Source organism: Hylobates moloch, unplaced genomic scaffold (genome assembly GCF_009828535.3).
Source record: "Hylobates moloch isolate HMO894 unplaced genomic scaffold, HMol_V3 SCAFFOLD_7, whole genome shotgun sequence".
In the NCBI taxonomy this organism is placed as follows: Eukaryota; Metazoa; Chordata; class Mammalia; order Primates; family Hylobatidae; genus Hylobates; species Hylobates moloch.
Window position 1 is genome coordinate 113496494 of NW_026652282.1, and position 20120 is coordinate 113516613.

General features: G+C 42.8%; 1 protein-coding gene across 3 annotated transcripts in view; it reads right to left on the reverse strand.

Moving 5' to 3' along the window:
* Nucleotides 1–19865, reverse strand: part of HS6ST2 (heparan sulfate 6-O-sulfotransferase 2) — a 345969-nt gene extending 326104 nt beyond the window's left edge. For 2 of the 3 annotated variants that reach the window (XM_032757634.2, XM_032757633.2), the window contains exons 1-2: nt 19172–19865; nt 17813–18331 (exon numbers count right to left, since the gene is read on the reverse strand). In XM_032757634.2, coding sequence (XP_032613525.1) covers nt 17813–18331; nt 19172–19599 — 947 coding nt within the window. In that variant the 5' untranslated portion in view covers nt 19600–19865. Of the gene's footprint in view, nt 1–17812; nt 18332–18450; nt 18489–19171 lie in introns of those variants that run through there. The other variant, XM_058441741.1, reaches the window with a different exon arrangement.
* Nucleotides 19866–20120: the final 255 nt, after the last annotated feature.

The following is a 20120-nucleotide window of genomic DNA, read 5'->3' on the forward strand; positions in this document are numbered from 1 at the left end:
ATTCATTGTTTTTTTTAAAAAAACACTCATCAAACTAGGAATAAGACAACTTCCTCAATCTGATAAAAGACACCTAGGAAAAACCTAGAGCTCACATATTTAATAGTGATAGACTGGGCAGAGAGCAGTGGCTCACACCTGTTATCCCAACACTTTGGGAGGCCGAGGCAGTACACCACTTGAGCCCAGGAGTTCAAGACCAGCCTGGGCAACATAGCAAGACCCTGTCTCTATACAGAATTTAAAAATTAGTCAGGCGTAGTGATCCTTGCCTATAGTTCTTCCTACTTGGAAGGCTGAGGTGGGAGGTTTCCTCAAGCCCCAGGAGGTTGAGGGTTCAGTGAGCTGTGATCATGCCACTGCATCCCAACCTGAATGACAGTGAGACCTTGTCTCAAATAATACTAATACTACTACTACTAATAATAATAATAGTGAAAGACTGAATGCTTTCCCCTGAGATCAAAAACAAGATAAAGAAGTTCATTATAGCCACTTCTAGTTCACATTTTACTGGAGATTCTAGCCAAGGAAGTAAGGCAGGAAAAGGAAATAAAATTCATCAACACTGGATAGTAAGAAACAAAAGTGTCTATTTACAGATAACATAAGCATGTTGTATTAGTCCATTTGTGTGGCTATAAAGGAATATCTGAGACTGGGTAACATAAAAAAGAAGTTTATCTGGCTTACAGTTCTGCAGGCTGTACAAAGAGCACAGTGTTGGCTTCTGCTTCTGGCAAGGGCCTCAGGAAGCTTAGAATCATGGTGGAAGGTGAAGGGAAGCCAGTGTGTCACATGGCAAGAGAGGGAGCAAGAGAGAGAGGTGGAAGTGCCAGACTCTTTTAAGCAAACAGATGTCATGTGACCTCATTATCACAGGGAGGGCACTGAGCCATTCATGAGAGATCTGCTCCCATAATCCAAACACCTCCCACCGGGCCCCACCTCCAACATTAGGGATTACATTTCAACATGAGATTGTGGGGAACACACATCCAAACTCTATTGTTTGTATATAGAAAATCTTGAGGGATACTCTGAAAAACTATTAGAACTTAAAAATGAATTCAGCAAGGCTGCAGCATACAAGATCAATATTTAAAAATTAACTGGCCGGGCACAGTGGCTCATGCCTGTAATCCCAGCACTCTGGGAGGCCAAGGCGGGCAGATGACTTGAGGTCAGGAGTTTGAGACCAGACTGGCCAACATGGTGAAACCCCATCTCTACTAAAAATACAAAAATTAGCCAGGCATGGTGGTGTGCACCTGTAATCCCAGCTACTCAGGAGGCTGAGGCAGAAGAATTGCTTGAACATGGGAGGCAGAGGTTGCAGTGAGCCAAGATTGCGCCACCGCACTCCAGCCTGGCCGACAGAGACTGAGTCGCAAAACAAACAAACAAAAAAAACTATCTTTTTACATAGTAGCAATGAACAATCCAAAAATGAAAAAAATTCAATTTACAATAATATCAAAAGAGTAAAATACTTATAAATAAATTTAACAAAATAAGTTCAAAACTTACAATCTAAAGGCTTCAAATTAGCACTGAAAGAATTTAAAGAAGACTTAAACAAATGGAAAAATAGCCCATGTTTTTGAATTGAAAAACAGTACTGTCCATATGGCAATACTCCCCAAAATTGATCTATAGATTTAATACAATCCCTAGAAAAATCCCAGCCGGCTTCTTTGCAGATATTGATAAGCTGATGCTAAAATTCACAATGAAATTCAAGGAGAAAGAAAAAAATAAATAAAAGATTCGCACTTCCTGCTTTCAAAACTAGCTACAAAGCAACAGTAGTCAAGACTATGTGTCACTTGATTAAAGATAGCTTCATAGACAAGTAAAATAGAATCCAGAAATAAACCCAAACATTTATGATTAACCGATTTTGTATAATGGTACCAAGGAAAATGAATAAAGAAAAACAGTCTTCAACAAAGGATTCTGAGACAACTATTACCTACATAAAAAAGGATAAAGTTATACCAATCTTACGGGTGTGTCTCCTTTTTCACAATATGCACAAAAATTAACTTGAAATAGATCATTGACCTTACTGTAAAAGGTTAAACTATAAAACTCTTAAAAGCAGACACAGGAGTAAATTTTTGTGATCACTAGGCAAAGCCTTCAGAAGTGACAAAGAAAAAAATTAAATTGGACTTCATCAAAATGTAAAACTTTCCTGCTTCAATGGTTATCTTCAAGAAAGTGAAGCAACAACCACTGAATGGGGGGTAAAATGTTTGCAAAGCGTATATCTTATAAGAGACTTGAACCTAGAATATGTTTTAAAAAAGTTAATACTAAAAAGAAAAAGAAATAACACAATTAAGAATGTCAAACAACCTGTATAGATATGTCTCCAGAGAAGATACTCAAATGGGCAATAGGCACATGAAAAGATGTTTAACATCATTAGCCATCAGAAAAATGCAAATCAATACCACAATGAGATACAACTTCACACTCCTAGGATGGCTGTAATGAAAATGGCTGATACCACATCTCTCCATCTTGGCAGGTTTACTGCATACAAGAGCCCCCTCTGTTAACCAGAAAGTACTGCATCCTGGAGTCAGATTCCAGCAAATCAGAAGAGCTGGATTTTGTGGTCGCAGGCTTGTTTGCAGTCAGCATAGAAATCTGACCTCTGTGACATTCTCTAGAGAAGGCATTCTCAGCCAAAGGTCACAACGTGAAGCCCCGCACCCAGTCCGTGGACACTGAAGCCATAATCTTCCTACAATGAATAATGGTTACATCACCATGATTTAAAGCAAAACAAACATGACATTGAAAGGGGAATAGCACAATCCTGCCCATTCCAGTCCAATCAGAATTTTTAAAACAGAAGAGTTCGTCAATGCAACTGCTAACTTTCATACATACGAACACTGTATGTAGCCTTTCACTTAGCATTCAGCTGAACTCTGGAAAATTATGAGCCACTTTCCCATAATGGCATTAGGCAAGGTGGCTGCAACACAAGACGCTCTAACTGAGACGAGCTGAGCTAATCTGGCTGCATTAAACAGTCCAGCTGATCCCCATACCTTTAAGCTCTCCCAATTTCAAAAGCACACCCCTTCCCATACAGGAGGCAGCCAAAAAGTGTACTTTCAGTCTCGTCCTAATGAATCTCATGACATGTAGGTCTCTAAAACCCTCACTAATAATTTTTTAAGACCACTGGATTAAATAGAAGTCTCAGTCAAAGATGCATGTATGCAAATTCTAGCACTTTAAGTGGGTTCTCTCCTTAAGTGCATAAACCAAAAAGCATGGGAACAATTGGATTAAGAAAGCAAGTGTTCTTTTTTAACCCCCTCTAACTGGCATTAAGTCACCAATCGTTGTCAAACACACATCACTTGCTTAATTATTTTGTGTGCGCATGTGTATATCTTTATAACTTCATAAACATATAAACGAGGGAGATGCAGATTTAATGTACACCCATATGGTGATAAATATAAAAGCCTCCAGAAGATTGTAGAATGCTATACTAATGCTAAAATGATCTTTTTTATTTTTTTATTTGCTTAAGTCACAAAAACAAACTGAAGGAGGCAGATGCAAAGCATAGATCCTTACCTAAAAGCAGAAATATTCAGACCATTTTGTTCAACAATGTAATTTTTAAAAAATACCTTGCTTCAGCTTCATATTCTCATATTAGTATAATTATCTTTCATAAATCTTATAGTGTGTTTATACATAAAATAATTTTTACATGTTCATGAAGTTTTTTATTGAAGTAATTTTTCATAAATAGCCTACTACGCATCATTCACACCAATATGCTTCATTTCAACATTGCTTTAATGCACTGGAGCTGGCCTATTATACTCTTAGAACATACTTTGCCACTTTCAGCAAAAATAAATCACAAAAATAAGTATTTTTGCCTCTAGAGTATCTGGCAATGAGCTCAAATAGTTCGTCAACCCTCAAGCTGTTTTGTCAGTTAATCTTCCACTTAGCAAAGTCTCAGCCATGAGGCATCAGCTGAAGTGGCCATCAGCCCAAGGTCACACTGGCCTCTGGTTGTTTTTTTATGGTTGTTCCATACCTTCAACCTAATTTCTTTGCCTCCAACATTAATAATGCCTGCCAGGCTGGTAGGCCCATGCTAATTTGCATTCTCTTTAATGGCACTTTTTTATGGCCTTCAGCTTTGCATAATGGCACTTTTCTAAAGCTGCCTCTTCCAAAAGGAAGAGAATGGTCACTCCTATGGGAATGTGCTACTCTTATTTGGTTATTTCAGCAACAAAATGGATTCTTATTATCTTCACGATGAGCCCCCCAAATAAGAATAGGCTTCAGGATTCATTTCATCTGGGACTTCTCCCTTGGTTTTTGAAAGAAAACATCTTTATTTCACTGGCTCCTCTGTTCCCAGATTACAAGAGATGCCCTGCCTGAACTCATTTATATTACCCTCCAAAGGCTGTGTCTACACTAACCAAATGCAGCAAAAAGCAATGGTCATTTATAGAAACAGGTCACAATTGGTCAAAGCAATGCAACTAACTGCTAATGAGACAAATGCCAACATTCTACAAGGAGAAAGATTCTTTGGCCTCTTACAAATTTTGCATAGTGTATGTACCAAAAATGCAGTCTACAAGGGGGTAGAAATTAAAATACAGCTAAGGTCCTCATTTTTCTTATTTGAAAAAAGAAAACCTGAATCTTTTCTCTAGTGTCTTTTTTTATTTCCATTAAAACACCATACTTATGTGTAAATGTTAAATGTAAAAAGCATTTGAAATAACTTGTGCATCTAAATCTTTAAGAGGGGAAAAAAGAGCTGCAGAGTTCACCTTGAAAGAGTGACTTTTATTAAATTTTTAAAAGGTGTTTTTTAAAAACAAGCTAATATGTTGGATCTTGGTATCTCCAGATAGTTACTTCAGGTCTCCATTCCACTTAGCTTGTATAGACATAGCCACAGAAAAGAGAAAGGTTTTTAGAGATTTGTCTGAGAATTTAGTAGACATTAAAATATATCAGACAGGCCAAATATCCCAGTTGATTTTAAATGCCAGCTCCAATACTGCGTAGCTGTGAAGATTTAGCAGCTTATGTATCTTGTCCAGTTCTCTGTTTTCTCATCTTTAAATGGGGTTTTAAAACATCTACCTCAGAGGTACAAAGAGGAGCTGGCACCATTCCTTCTGAAACTATTTCAATCAATAGAAAAAGAGGGACTCCTCCCTAACTCATTTTATGAGGCCAGCATCATCCTGATACCAAAGCCTGGCAGAGACACAACAAAAAAACAGAATTTTAGACCAATATCCCTGATGAACATTCATGCAAAAATCCTCAATAAAATACTGGCAAACCGAATCCAGCAGCACATCAAAAAGCTTATCTATCATGATCAAGTGGGCTTCATCCCTGGGATGCAAGGCTCGTTCAACATCCGCAAATCAATAAATGTAATCCAGCATATAAACAGAACCAAAGACAAAAACCACATGATTATCTCAATAGATGCAGAAAAGGCCTTTGACAAAATTCAACAGCCCTTCATGCTAAAAATTCTCAATAAATTTGGTATCGATGGGACGTATCTCAAAATAATAAGAGCTATTTATGACAAACCCACAGCCAATATCATACTGAATGGGCAAAAACTGGAAGTATTCCCTTTGAAAACGGGCACAAGACAGGGATGCCCTCTCTCACCACTCCTATTCAACATAGTGTTGGAAGTTCTGGCCAGGGCAATCAGGCAGGAGAAAGAAATAAAGGGTATTCAATTAGGAAAAGAGGAAGTCAAATTGTCCCTGTTTGCAGATGACATGATTGTATATTTAGAAAACCCCATCGTCTCAGCCCAAAACCTCCTTAAGCTGATAAGCAACTTCAGCAAAGTCTCAGGATACAAAATCAATGTGCAAAAATCACAAGCATTTTTATACACCAATAACAGACAAACAGAGAGCCAAATCATGAGTAAACTCCCGTTCACAATTGCTTCAAACAGAATAAAATACCTAGGAATCCAACTTACAAGGGATGTGAAGGACCTCTTCAAGAACTACAAACCACTGCTCAATGAAATAAAAGAGGATACAAACAAATGGAAGAACATTCCATGCTCATGGGTTGGAAGAATCAATATCGTGAAAATGGTCATACTGCCCAAGGTAATTTATAGATTCAATGCCATCCCCATCAAGCTACCAATGACTTTCTTCACAGAATTGGAAAAAACTACTTTAAAGTTCATATGGAACCAAAAAAGAGCCCGCATTGCCAAGTCAATCCCAAGCCAAAAAAATAAGGCTGGAGGCATCACGCTACCTGACTTCAAACTATTCTACAAGGCGACAGTAACAAAACAGCATGGTACTGGTACCAAAACAGAGATATAGATCAATGGAACAGAACAGAGCCCTCAGAAATAATACCACACATCTATAAACATCTGATCTTTGACAAACCTGACAAAAACAAGAAATGGGGAAAGGATTCCCTATTTAATAAATGGTGTTGGGAAAACTGGCTAGCCATATGTAGAAAGCTGAAACTGCATCCCTTCCTTACACCTTATACAAAAATTAATTTAAGATGGATTAAAGACTTAAATGTTTGACCTAAAACCATAAAAACCCTAGAAGAAAACCTAGGCAATACCATTCAGGACATAGGCATGGGCAAGGACTTCATGTCTAAAACACCAAAAGCAATGGCAACAAAAGCCAAAATTGACAAATGGGATCTAATTAAACTAAAGAGCTTCTGCACAGCAAAAGAAACTACCATCAGAGTGAACAGGCAACCTACAGAATGGGAGAAAATTTTTGCAATCTACCCATCTGACAAAGGGCTAATATCCAGAATCTACAAAGAACTCAAACAAATTTACAAGAAAAAAAACAACCCCATCAAAAAGTGGCAAAGGATATGAACAGACATTTCTCAAAAGAAGAAATTTATGCAGCCAAAAAACACATGAAAAAATGCTCATCATCACTGGCCATCAGAGAAATGCAAATCAAAACCACAATGAGCTACCATCTCACACCAGTTAGAATGGCGATCATTAAAATGTCAGGAAACAACAGGTGTTGGAGAGGATGTGTAGAAATAGGAACACTTTTACATTGTTGGTGGGTCTGTAAACTAGTTCAACCATTGTGGAAGACGGTGTGGTGATTCCTCAAGGATCTAGAACTAGAAATACCGTTTGACCCAGCCATCCCATTACTGGGTATATACCCAAAGGATTATAAATCATGCTGCTATAAAGACACATGCACACATATGTTTATTGCAACACTATTCACAATAGCAAAGACTTGGAACCAACCCAAAAGTCCATCATTGATAGACTGGATTAAGAAAATGTGGCACATATACACCGTGGAATACTATGCAGCCATAAAAAGGATGAGTTTGTGTCCTTTGCAGGAACATGGATGAAGCTGGAAACCATCATTCTCAGCAAACTATCGCAAGGACAGAAAACCAAACACCACATGTTCTCACTCATAGGTGGGAATTGAACAGTGACAACACTTGGACACAGCGTGGGTAACATCACACACTGGGGCCTGTCGTGGGGTGAGCGGAGGTGGGAGGGATAGCATTAGGAGATATACCTAATGTAAATGATTATTTAATGGGTGCAGCACACCAACATGGCACATGTATACATATGTAATAAAACTGCACGTTGTGCACATGTACCCTAGAACTTAAAGTATATATAAAAAAATCTACCTCAGAGGGTTGTTGTGAGAATTAAATGAGAAAATATATAATACGCTCCTTGCACAGGACCTGGCTCAGTAGATCTTCATGGAAAATCAGGCCAAGTTACCTGGGTCAAACTACTTAAGTCTTGGAGTTCTTCATTTTTGTATGTCAATTAAGAAACATTATGTGGTCGGTGAAGGATTGGTAATACTTACAAATATAGCAAACTACTAACGTTCCTTCACATGCACTCAGGTATAACACAACACCCAATGTTTAAGCACTGCATATGATCAGATAGTATGGTCTACAAGATAATTCATTCACTGAAGTTTTTCAAGACTAATTTTAGGGCTCAGTATATGGACTATTTTCAAAAGTGTTCCATATGCACTTGAGTATGTACTCTTCCAATTGGGTGCAGATTTTATATATGTGTGTGTGTGTGTGTGTGTGCGTGTATGTGTGTGTATGTGGGTATTTTAGATGTATATGTATATGTATGTATATATATATATATATATATATACCCATTATATTGAGTTTGTTAATCATGTTGTTCAAATCCTCTGTATCCTTATCCATTTTTTGTTCATTTTACCTATAAATTTCTGAAAAAAAAATCAGATTTTATAATTTCTGCTTTTAGCTCTGCCAACTTTTGCTTTATATGTTTCAAACTTATGGTATTAAGCATATGCAAGTTTAGAATTGTTATCTGAAAAAAAAACTGAACTGTTAATCATTACACAGTGATCCTGTTTATCCCCAATAATGGTTCTACCTTAAAGTCTGTTTTGTCTGATATCAACATAGCCACATCAGTTTACTTCTGGCTAGTGTTTGCATAGTGTACCTATTCCAATCCTTTTTGTGTGCTTTATGTTCTTACGTTTTACCTTTGTTTCTTATACCAACATATAGTTGGATTTTTTATTTTCATCCATTGTGATAATCTAGGTCTTAACTGGTGAGTTTAGTCAACTCCTATTTATTGTAATAACTGAAGAGTTGGCTGCCATGATCAAAGAGCCCTTTAAAAGTATTTCTGGGTTGTATGATGTAACTTGGTCACCCTGGTCAATTTCTAAATACTCTTTGCTTGCATTGACTCTCCTGTAGTAAGTTAGCAAAAACCCGAGGATCTTTATGAGTAAACTGAAGCTAATACTATACTGAAGATTTGCAGCTATTAGCACAGTTATGGGAGAAAGTCAATTAATGCAAGGAATAGTGCACACAGGCCTAATCCATTTGAGGTAAATCAATACATTGCACATTTCAATTGCTCTGTATTCGCACAGAACAGTGCATGGAAGCAACTCATTAGAATTAAACCCTTCACAAGAAACAGACCAATTCTCTCAGACTCACTAGGGCATCTCCACTAGTAAAATTTAAAAAGCAATCAAACTGAATAAGAAGTCCTCTTTGCAGACACTTACATTGGGGAAGAACAAGATTCTTGACAATTCAGAGTAAATGAAGTGCAAATTATTCTCTTATAATATAACTCAGAATTGAAGCTTAAATTGTGACTGAAAAAGAGCCCACAGTTTAATCAGAAAAATACATTTATTGATAATTCCCATGAGCTCCTATTTGATACATTTATATCATAGGATAACAAGTTCAAAACTATTGCTAAGTTATAAATATGGAATTTATGCACAATTTGCATGTATTAAATTGTATTTTGAATCTGCATGTGTGCCTATATTTGAATATTTATAATATTCCAGAAAAAGCACAGTGGAATGTGCAAGACAGATTTATTTAGTGTAATGCTCTGAAATGTGTCAAAGTCTTCAACACAGTTTTTGGAGGCAAAATGGCAGAAATAACAAATGGGATGCAATAAGACCAACTGAATAATCTGCAAAGTTCAATACCTAGTAAAATGAGAAAAGCTCTTTTGCCAATAAATATTTTACTAAAGTTTAGACAAATATTTATCTAAGCTTACAAGGACATTGTTTTAGAGGACATATGCCATTAAATGGATTATTCATTATCCTTTAATGGAAAGGGGTAAATTCCCATCCATACATCTCTTTTTAAACTCGGTGACTAAATACCTCATTTCACGTGTCACAGAACGTCAATATTAGCTTTTCAACTGTGAAGCACGTTCTTTACACTGTCAAAACAACTTGTACCTATGGTGTAGTTTCAGTGGAGTTTCAACAATAAGATTATGCACCTCACTATATGTGTATAGAGTGGTCCCTCAGATATTGGAATAGTTGGACAATGACATTTCTAATCAACTTTATTTATGGTTAACTGGGGGTAATACTCTTATGCAGTGAAACTTCTCTAGGAGGGTCTGCTTAGCAAAGTGAACTCTCCTTTTCTGCTGGATGAGAGCAACATATACACTAACTGATCAAAGCTCCCAGTTATGGATGTATAGAACTTTAGCCCTTTACCAACCCCAAGATTTTAACTCTTCCAGCCAGACCATCAGCCCTGGTGTCAACTCACTAAGAAAGAAGCTCATGGAGATCCAAAGTCCAGACTACCTCGGATGGCTCTGGCTGAGCAGAATAACCTTTATATTTCCAACTGTGTACCACTATTAACTTCCTGTTCCATATAATTTATAAATTAAAATTTATAATTTATAAATGAGGAGGAAACAATAGCAATTCATTCAAGTAGCTCTATACCATACTGGTATAAAAAGAGTTCCATGCATTGTGTGGGAATATGATAACAGCCAGTTATCGAAAATCAGCAGCCAATGTCTGACTCATCACCTCTGCCTTTCAGGGTGAGGGTTTATTAGGGCTGAGGCTACTCTCCTCATTAAGGGCTCCCAGGATATCAAGAGGCTAATGAAATAACCAGCCAGGAACCAAAAATGTAGACCTGTGTGTAATTAATCACAGCTTAGTAAAACATTATTTTAAAAATTGTTAATGCTTATTGTTATTATATAAGTAATGTAGACTCATAAAGAAAATTCAAAACCTTCAGAAAAGCAGAATAAGAAAATAAATCACTAATAGATCTATTAATATTCTATTATTTTTTTCGTCCAGTTTCTGTCTTTTATGCTTAGATTTGGGAGAGGTAGGAGATGATTTCTCTCGCTCGCTCGCTCGCTCGCTCTCCTTTTTTCTTTAACGTAATTGTAGTCGTACTGGGTCCATAATTTTCTATCTCTTTTTCTCTTAGCATTAAATCACTAGCAATTTTCCATGCTCTATCAAAGGACATTTAAGTGGTTTTGTAATAATCCTTCAAGTGGATGTACTGAGATTTCTTGAACCATTCTTCTCCATGTGGATGTTCAGATTGTTTCCAATTTGGTGCACTTATAGTAACTCCAGTTAGCCTCCTAGTATGTGTTCTCATAGCATCCTGTACTTTTCCCCCATGGCACTTCATATAAAGTAATTGATAATTTGTTTTCTGTCTATCTTTCCCATTCCTATGAAGGCAGGGACCACATCTACCTGGTTCTTCCCGGTAACCCCAGCATATAGCACAGGGATAGCAGATACTCAATAAATATTTGATGAATCAATAAATAAATGAGTGAATGAATGAAAGCATGTATAAAAGTATGTTCTTCTGCAAAATCCCGGAAAAGAAATTATGGGTCATAGAAATAAATATTTTTATATTCTGTGTTTACACTATTTAATTTATTTCCAAAAAGGTCATTCAAGTTACATTCCCACTGACAATGTATGAGAATTTTGATATTTACCATGCCCTTGTCAGCACTGTCTACCTTTTCTGTTTGGTGGTGATATATGTTGGGTTTTGCTTTGTTTGTTTGTTTGTTTGTTTTAATCAGGGTTAGAGAGGCAAAAAAAGTATTCTATGTTTAAATGTGCATTTCTTTAGTACCAGTGAAATAAAAGTTTTTCCATGTCTGCAAACTAGTTTGGGGGTCCTATGTTGTAAATTGTCTGGTCACGTCCTTTGATTCTCTAATCAGCTCATGAGAGTTATTTGTACAGTAAAGATTTCAACTTTGTGTCTGTTGTAATTGTGCATATTACTACCAGTTTGAAACCTTTTCATTTTGGCTTTTTTTGACAGATAAGCATATCTTATTCTTATGTAATCATAACTATTGATCTTTTTTCCTTTATTCAAACATCCTTTTCCTTGGCTAAGAGTCCCATATGTGAATTGCAGCTATCATTTAAATAACAACGCCAATTGTGAATTCAGATTAACTGGGTCCACAGATTCCCACATATAATGTATGACAGAGCCCTAACCTGCCCCAGAGCCCCAGTTGTCACCTCCTTATAAGGCCTGTCCACTAGAAATCTAGGCAACAGGAACCAGTCATGACTTCTTAGTACTCTCCAGCCCAAACTAGATCCCCTTCTCAACCTCTCTGTTTTGGTGGCTGGTACCACCTACATTCCAGACTAGATATCAGGGAGATAGCTTTACCTAGACTCCGACCTTTATTTACTTCCATGGTGTTTTTGCACTCTTTCCATCCAAGAGCTTCCCATATTTACTGGGGTTCCTCATTGCCATTCAAGTCCTCCACAGTGGAGCCTAACCCCATCTACTTCCCTAACCATTATTTCTCCAAGCATGAACCTTTCAGGTCTGGCCAGACCTGCCTAGGTGAGGTTGCTGGACCTCAAAAGGTCATGAGGACTCCATGCCCACCCACAAGGCCTCCTTTCTTCTTAATACAACTCTCCTACTCCTAGAGGCCTTCTCAAAAGGATGTCTCCTTTTTCTGGCCTGTTCCTCATATTTTAGAAAGGAAAGGGCCCTGGAAAGCATCTCATTTAAATCTCCCATTTTATAGATAAGACACTGAGACCAAGGGAGGGAAAAGGGCTTGTCCAAAATCTAAATTTCCTCTCCCAGCACCTGTCTACATTACATAGTCCTGCACTTCATATGCTAATCTTTATGGACTTGAGGCTGAAGATGGTTATCTTGGCTATTTTGGTTTCATCTTGGCTCTAATCGCCCCACAACTGCTAGCACCATGCGAGAGACATAATAGTTACTCCATCTGCTTTGCCGATTAGACCCAAACTACAACATAACAGATGGACTTTTCTTTATTTTTTGTATATTCTGGTAAATGTATGACATTTTAAAGACATTATTGATTTTCAAATTGTTTTCAAACAAAATCTATTTTTTAGTTAAATATCTAAAGTACCAAATTGTTCTGTTCTACCATAAGCTCTGTGAGACAGAGAATGATGTCTCTTCCCTGGACTATAATGAACAGTCACAAAATCTTGTTTAATGAATGACAGAAAAAAACGGATGGCTATTCTTTTAATGCCATTACATACTACCTCAGTTGATGACTGATATCCATGAAAGACAAGCTCTAGCATTTTAATTGTCACACAGCACAGATCTAAAATTATTAGTAAGTGATGTTAATTCTGAATAGCCTTTTGTACTACCTGAGAACTTAAAGCTTTGTAAGGACTCCAACACCATGTTCGACATCCATGCAAAGATGCTAATTAATACTACTGGCATTCTACAGATATTGCAATGGTAGATTTCTCCCCCTCTTCTATGAAATAGCTAAGATGGTACCACAGCTCTCAAAGACAGCTGAAGAAATGTATCCTCAGCTAAGTAAAACTGAGAGCCCAACAGCTTAGAGCATGATGAACCACACGACCAGTACTGACTACTGGCTGTAACAGTTCATTCTGCTTAATGCCTCAGCCTATACCACAAGCCTGTTGTGTCATTTTGCCTCACTGCAAAATCAAGGAAGAGAAAGAGGGAAAGCGTGGGCTTGTGAGGCATGATCAGGTACACACACTCTATAGTTACAGCTCTTTCAAAATAGAGCCACCTTTTAAAAACAAATGGAAAGAAAAGAAAGCTTTTTCCACAATTTAAAAAAAAATAGAATGACCAAAAAAAGCTTTTCTCCATCTAAACAAACACTTTTTAGTCCTTTCCCATCAATGATATGCTACTGGATTCGAGATGATAATTAATTACTCTTCCAGATGCCTCAGATTGCTCCCATCCTGCTCAGCTTTGCAGGGATTCCCAACATGGCAATGAAAGGCCCCTCAGCAATCTAGCGACAAGACCTACCCCTGGTGAATAAAACACCTCAGGGATGTAGAAATCTGTTCTTCTCCCAATGGGTGTGGTAACCCTGGCCCAATCACTCATCCAAACTGAAAATTTTAGAGATGCTAAAAGTCTAGGGTACAACATGAATATGATCAGATTCTTTGACTTGTATAGCCGTGGACCCTGACCTCTCAACCCCATTCTGTGCATGCCAGCCAGCATGATACCTAGTGACGAAGAAGGGGACTAGTGCTATTTCTTTGGGCCCAGTTCTGAATTCCCCCTACAGAACAAGTGGCACAACTAGAGTTGGCTACAAACAGAGGAAATTTGGCCTGAGAAAAGCCTGCAGAATTTGGGACTTTTAACAGCTTGTGAGCAACAATGTTTGGATACACTTTCAAAAATGGTCTCAGAAATTCTAAAATGAGCAGGACCCTGAGTGACTGCAAACAACATACTGGCAGACAGATGGATGAAATCCAATTTCTGATTTTTTTAAAGAAATATTATTCTTAATAAACAACTTGAGCCTTTCACCAGCCAAACACACACACTCTCTCTCTCTCTTTGTCCTCTCCAGGCAACGTGATCACGGTCGTTTCTATTCAGCAGTTATATATCACCCAAGCACTTAACCATCCGCGGAGGCAGAGAAGCATCCCAAATGTAGCACTGGAAGCAGGATTCAGAGTCTTGGCTTGCAGCCACAATAGCCTCTGATACCCCCCCTAATGTGGATGAATGGCTGTGAGTCAGTAGGTGGTTCCTGTCGCAGCTGAAGGCTCCTACTGAAGCTCATCCAACCAGGCCTCAGCCCGCTCCCATCCTGCTCAGCTTTGCAGGGATTCCCAACATGGCAATGAAAGACCCCTCTGCAATCTAGCCACAAAACCTATCCCCAGTGAATAGAAAGCCTTAGGGATGTAGAAATCCGTTCTTCTCCCAATGGGTGTGGTAACCTGGCCCAAAAAACTCATCCAAACTCACATGTTGTAAAATGACTGACGATGATAATGATGTAGGTGATAACAACAACAGCCAACATTTATTGTGTTCATTCACTTTGTGGGAATGACTAACTCAAGACCTCACTGTGGTTTTGCAAAAAACCCTTGTTCATCAAGGTGCAGTCAACAGAGCAAGGGTTGTGGAGTCAGACAGAAGTGGAGTCAGATTCCTGCTGTGCCGCTAAAAAAACTCAGTGACCCGGGGGGAAGCCCTTTAGCCTTTTTGGGCTTCATTCTCATCTGATAAATGGGGATTCTTTTGTCCACTCTGGCCTCTTGCTGAAGATGGTGCAAGTTTACAGAGGAATACCAGAGATAAGGGATATGAATGCTTATCATAAACTGGAGTGCACTCTCTACACAGGATCTAGTCGAGGGTCACATGGCTGGTTAATGGCTGGCCTAGAACTAAGGCTCAGCTGTCTGAACTCCCAGGCCAGAAAGGTGGAACTATTGTTCCCCTTAGTTGAGAGGAGCACAGAGACCACCAGCTGGCACAGAGAGGCTGTTTGACACAGGAACTCCCAAAATCAGACTCTCCCATTTCCAGACACCAGCTTCTCACCCCCACATTTCACCATCGATGCAGCTGCCTTTACCTCTAAATTTTCGCCTTGCACAGACACATACAACAGTCATATACACACACTCTCTCATTCACACACACACACATGCACACCTTAGCTCTTACAGATTATCAGAACTCACAGAACTGGTCCTGCAACCCCCTAGGGGATCTGTCAACATCCAGGGAAATTCTGGAACCCCTAGGCTATCCCTGTTCTTCAAAGTGAGTATTTCTGGAGGTGGGCAGGAATGAATGAAATAAAAAGGTGCCCTTGAGGTAGCAATGCATTTCTCTAGCAAATTTTATTTCATTTTTGCAAACACCGTAAAATCCAGTAACTGTGACTTTTTAGAACGTGGTTGTTCTTTGATTAGACTAGATGCTACTGTGGTATCACTCTTTTAATAACCAAGAAAATTCTATGTCATTTCAAATAATTTTGCTTCAATTTGGGACAATCCAAGAGGCTTTGAGGGGTTCTGGTTATCTTCTGGAGAATGCGGGAAGGAATCTGCCAGAGGACAGTAGCCACCAAACAGATAATCTAGACCACATTAATAATGTGTGTTTATAGACATCATACCCTGACCTACGTGTTCAAAAGGATCAGTAAAGGCACATGTGCCCCATGGAACTCCAGACAAGGCCATGGCTTTCATGGTGACCAAGACCTTGTTTTCACATCTCTGCTATAGTCGTGGCTGTGGAATTCTACTTTTGCCCAGAAGAGCTTTTCAAATATTACCACCTCTCACTACACCTACAAGGTCTGTCAGTATGAGAAATTCTTTTCAATATTGCCAAATTGTTTGGGAACTTATTAAACACCAGAATATTGTTGTGACAATGACTTACACAATTGTACCAATGGATTGAGGTCCTGGGGCTAAGGTTTTCTTGGGGTGGAAGAAAAAATCTGTTAGTATTGGAAAGGAAATACAAGTTTGGCAGATTCTGCCACAATTCCAGCATTTGAGAAAGGACACTGTAAACCGAGAGAAGAGAGAGTGAAGACGAGAGCCAGGGGATGACGTTCCCCCTAAATCTCAATTGTAATCTGAAAGTCAGAGGGCTCTAGGGCTCTATTTGCTGCAGTTGGACAGAAAAATCCACACTGGTCGTTGCGTTCTAACAGTCACCTGCAAAGCATCCCCTTGTCCAGGGTACCAAGTGCCCGGGGCGGGGGGGAGGACGGAACGCAGACATGTCCTTGCCGGCCCAGAGACCCCATCCAGAGGCCTCCAGGCCATGAAACTCACCTTGTGCACCCCCTGGACTCCCTGCTTCAGCCCAGATTTGTTTTAAGGAGACTTGTGAAACAGTAGCCCTGGCTGGACTAACTGCACCCCAAGCACTCACTTCCCCCACCCCACCACCACCCACTTTACAGTACTGCATGACCTCTAGCAACTGGACATCGCATTTGGAGGGAGGAAAATACCCTTGCTTCTGGCTACAGACTATTAATAAATCAGCTTTTACCGCATCAGCCCAGGCTCACAGAACATGGGCTGGCAGCGCCCCATGCCGGGGCTCGGGCTTTTAAAATATTTTTTGTAAATCAGGAGAGGCTCCTGGTGGCTGAACCCCACATGGGGTCCAGGGCACCATCCCAGCCCGCCCTTCGGTCCGCGGGGTGCCCCCGGCACTCCCAAAGAGCCACGGATGCCTCTCATGCAGCCAGTAGTGATAAGCAAGCCTGGGAACCATGAGCTCTCCTTGGATGTCGGAAAATAGCGACAGAGGGACACCCAGTCGCCTGGGAAGAGCAGAGCCAGAGCGGGGAAGGAGAGAGGTGAAAAAGTCCGGCAAGAAAAGAAAAACAGAAAGGGTAAGAGAGAAAAAGAATAAAAGCGAGAGAGGGGAATGAAAAGAAGGAAACAGCGAGCAAACAGGAGCAGACAAAATCTAGGGCACAAGAGAGAAAGAGGGAGAACAAGGCAAATAGACGAAGCGGGGTGGGGGGAAAAGGGGGGGGAGGGAAGAATGCGGGCGCCGAAAGGAGGAAGAGCGCGCTGAAAGGAGACTTCGGAACCCGGGTGCAGAGTAGAAGAAAGGAGGGATCCAGACACGCTGCACGGAGAGCGCGGCTCTTTAGGGTTCTCCAGTGCGGAGACTGAGTGCGATGCCCCGTCTCAGCGGCCAGTGGGGCGCTCGTTCCAGGCCGCTCGGCCGCCTCCCCCGCACGCTCTCCCAACCATCACGCAGGCCACCCTGCGGACAGACAGACGGTCAGTCCGGGGCCGGAGCGGAAAGCCTTTCTGTGGCCGCCACAGCGCGGCGAACGTGCGCTACTGGGCGCCCAGCACCTGCCCAGCCGGGGTGCAAACGCCCGGGCGCCAGGGTGCGCGCTAGGTCGCCGGCCTGGGCCAGCCGCGCCTCCCAGCCCTCCGCCCGCCTAGGCCCGGGTCCCGCTCGACTACAGGCGCGCACTCACCTGGACGGTCTCAGCCTGGCGTCGCGCTTGCCGTCCACCACGGAGGGCACACAGCTAGTGAGTTCGGTCCAGTCGGCGTGCAACCCGCAGCTCCAGCCCGTGGAGAACCTGGAGAAGAGCCAGGTCTCCCGCTTACCCGGCCGGTGGCAAGTGCATTTCTTCTGACCCACGCGGCACTCGCACGGCTGCTCCAGCTGGATGTTGCGCACCAAGTGGCGGCCGAAAGTGGTGCCCCCAGTCTTCTGGATGTGCAGGAACACGATCAGGTCATCGCCCTTGATGTCGAAGTCTACCTTGCGCAGGAGGTCGCCGCGGGTGAAATTGTAGCGGGGCACGAACCTGGCGGAGCTCTCATCCTCCGAGCGGTACGGGTCCGGCACCGGAGAGCTGAACGCCTGCAGGCGGAGGAGCTGGCATTCTGTGCCGGGGCACACGTATTGGAGGACGATCACGGCAAATAGGAAGAGCATCACCAAAGCTAGCAGCAGCTTGTTGGATTTCTCATCCATGTTCCCGACGCTGGGGGAAACCCAAGCTCGTTACGTCAATCCCGCAGCTCAGCCCGCGCTCGCCGTGCCCCCGCACCGCCCCCTTCCCCTGAAGCCGCTGCTGCGCCCCTCTCCCCCTCCCCTCCGCACCGAGTACTCCACGGCGGCGGCGGCTGCGGCGGCGGCTCCCTTCCCCGCTTCCTTCCTTCCCGGCAGGCTCAGCGCTGTGGCTTCTGCGGCACACACACACCCCCACCCCGACTCCTTCCCGCGGGCCGTTCGCCCCCTCCCCCCGCCAGAGCTCTCCGGAGCTCCCCGGAGCCCCTCCACGGGGTTTAGCCCCAGTGGGACCCCTCCGGGCCCAGTCGCCCCACTCCTCAACTCACGCCCCCAGTCCGGGCCCCCGCATGTCTCGCTCCACTCTCGGTGGCTCCCATCCCCATCCCGCTTCGTCCGCCGGACTCTCCGGGCTCTTCTGCCCCCATCCCCTTTGGAGCGCACACCTCTGTCCGGGTTTCTCCCCGCATGCCCTGAAGCCCTCCTTTTGCCCGCGCCCGCGCCCGCTTGCCCACCCGGGAGCCGGCCTCGAGGGAGCTCGGAGCCGGGGGCTCAGAGTTATCCTGGGGTAATGAGCCGGCCGGCAGCCCGACTTGCTAGCGGAGACGCTGCGCTGCCGGTGCCCGCGGAAGTGGCGACGGAGCCGCGGCGTGGCCAAATGCGCGCCGCACCCCTCCGGAGACCCCAGCCCGGCCACCAATGGCCAGCTGGAACTTTACGCCCTTCTCTACCCCCCGCGGCTCCCTTCCCTCCCCGTACAGCACCTTCGCACCCTGGCCTGGGAGCGCGAACCCCGCTTTCATCTAGAACGTACCTGGCCAGGGGGCCGAAAATCTTGGAGATGATCGCACCGAGCACGTGCTTCAGCGAGTGGCCCAGGGCGGCCAGGCCCCGAGTGAGCAGGGCCCGGCAGAGGGAGCCCAGGTCCCAGCGTCGCCTGAGGACGTGCATCCGCCTGCGGCGGCCCCGGGACAGCAGCACGAAAAGCGGGGCGCACGCGGCTCCCGCCAGGGAAGAAGACGCCTTTCGGGGCTTGTCCAGGAGCGGCCGGGTGTGGAATCCGTGAGACACACCCCTAGGAGGGCCCGCGCGAACTGAGGCGGCGACCGACCCGGGCCGGCTCTCTGCCAATTCGGCCTCTACTCTGGAATGCCGGCGGGGACAGGTGGTGCGGGCGGGCGCTCCTCGCTCCGGTTGCCGCGGCGGCTCGAACGCCCGGACTGCACACGCAGGCAGTGCCATTCCCCCCTTCAGGCAACTCAGGGTACTAAGGATCACGAGCGAGCTTGAATTTATATAATAATGCCTCACGCCTAAGAGCTCGAGCCACTTCACAAGCAGAGAACCTGGGTTTTCTCTTTTCTTGGAGTACGGAGGTCACTCCGCTTAGCGCATCACTCCACTTTGGCTCGTAATTTCAACCTCTCCTAAAATAGCAAAGGCGCAAATTGGAGCTTTTCCGTCTCTCTTTGCCAATTTCCATTCTCCAGCGGAAGCGGGGGCATTTTCTGAAAAGGTAAGTCAGCATGATAAAAAGACAGCATGACCAAAAAGCATTACAGAATGAGAATCTGACCTTTTTTAGAGCACAGACTGTCTTCTTGCTGAATCCTGTGTACTAAACCTTGTGCCTGCAGGAGGGCTTGACTCATAAAAGGTTTGTTGAATGAATGGATACATAACTAAAAACTCCATCAGAGTGAGACCATCTAATCCAAGGTAATGTGACACATGAGGAAACTGAGGCCCAGAGAGGGGTAGGG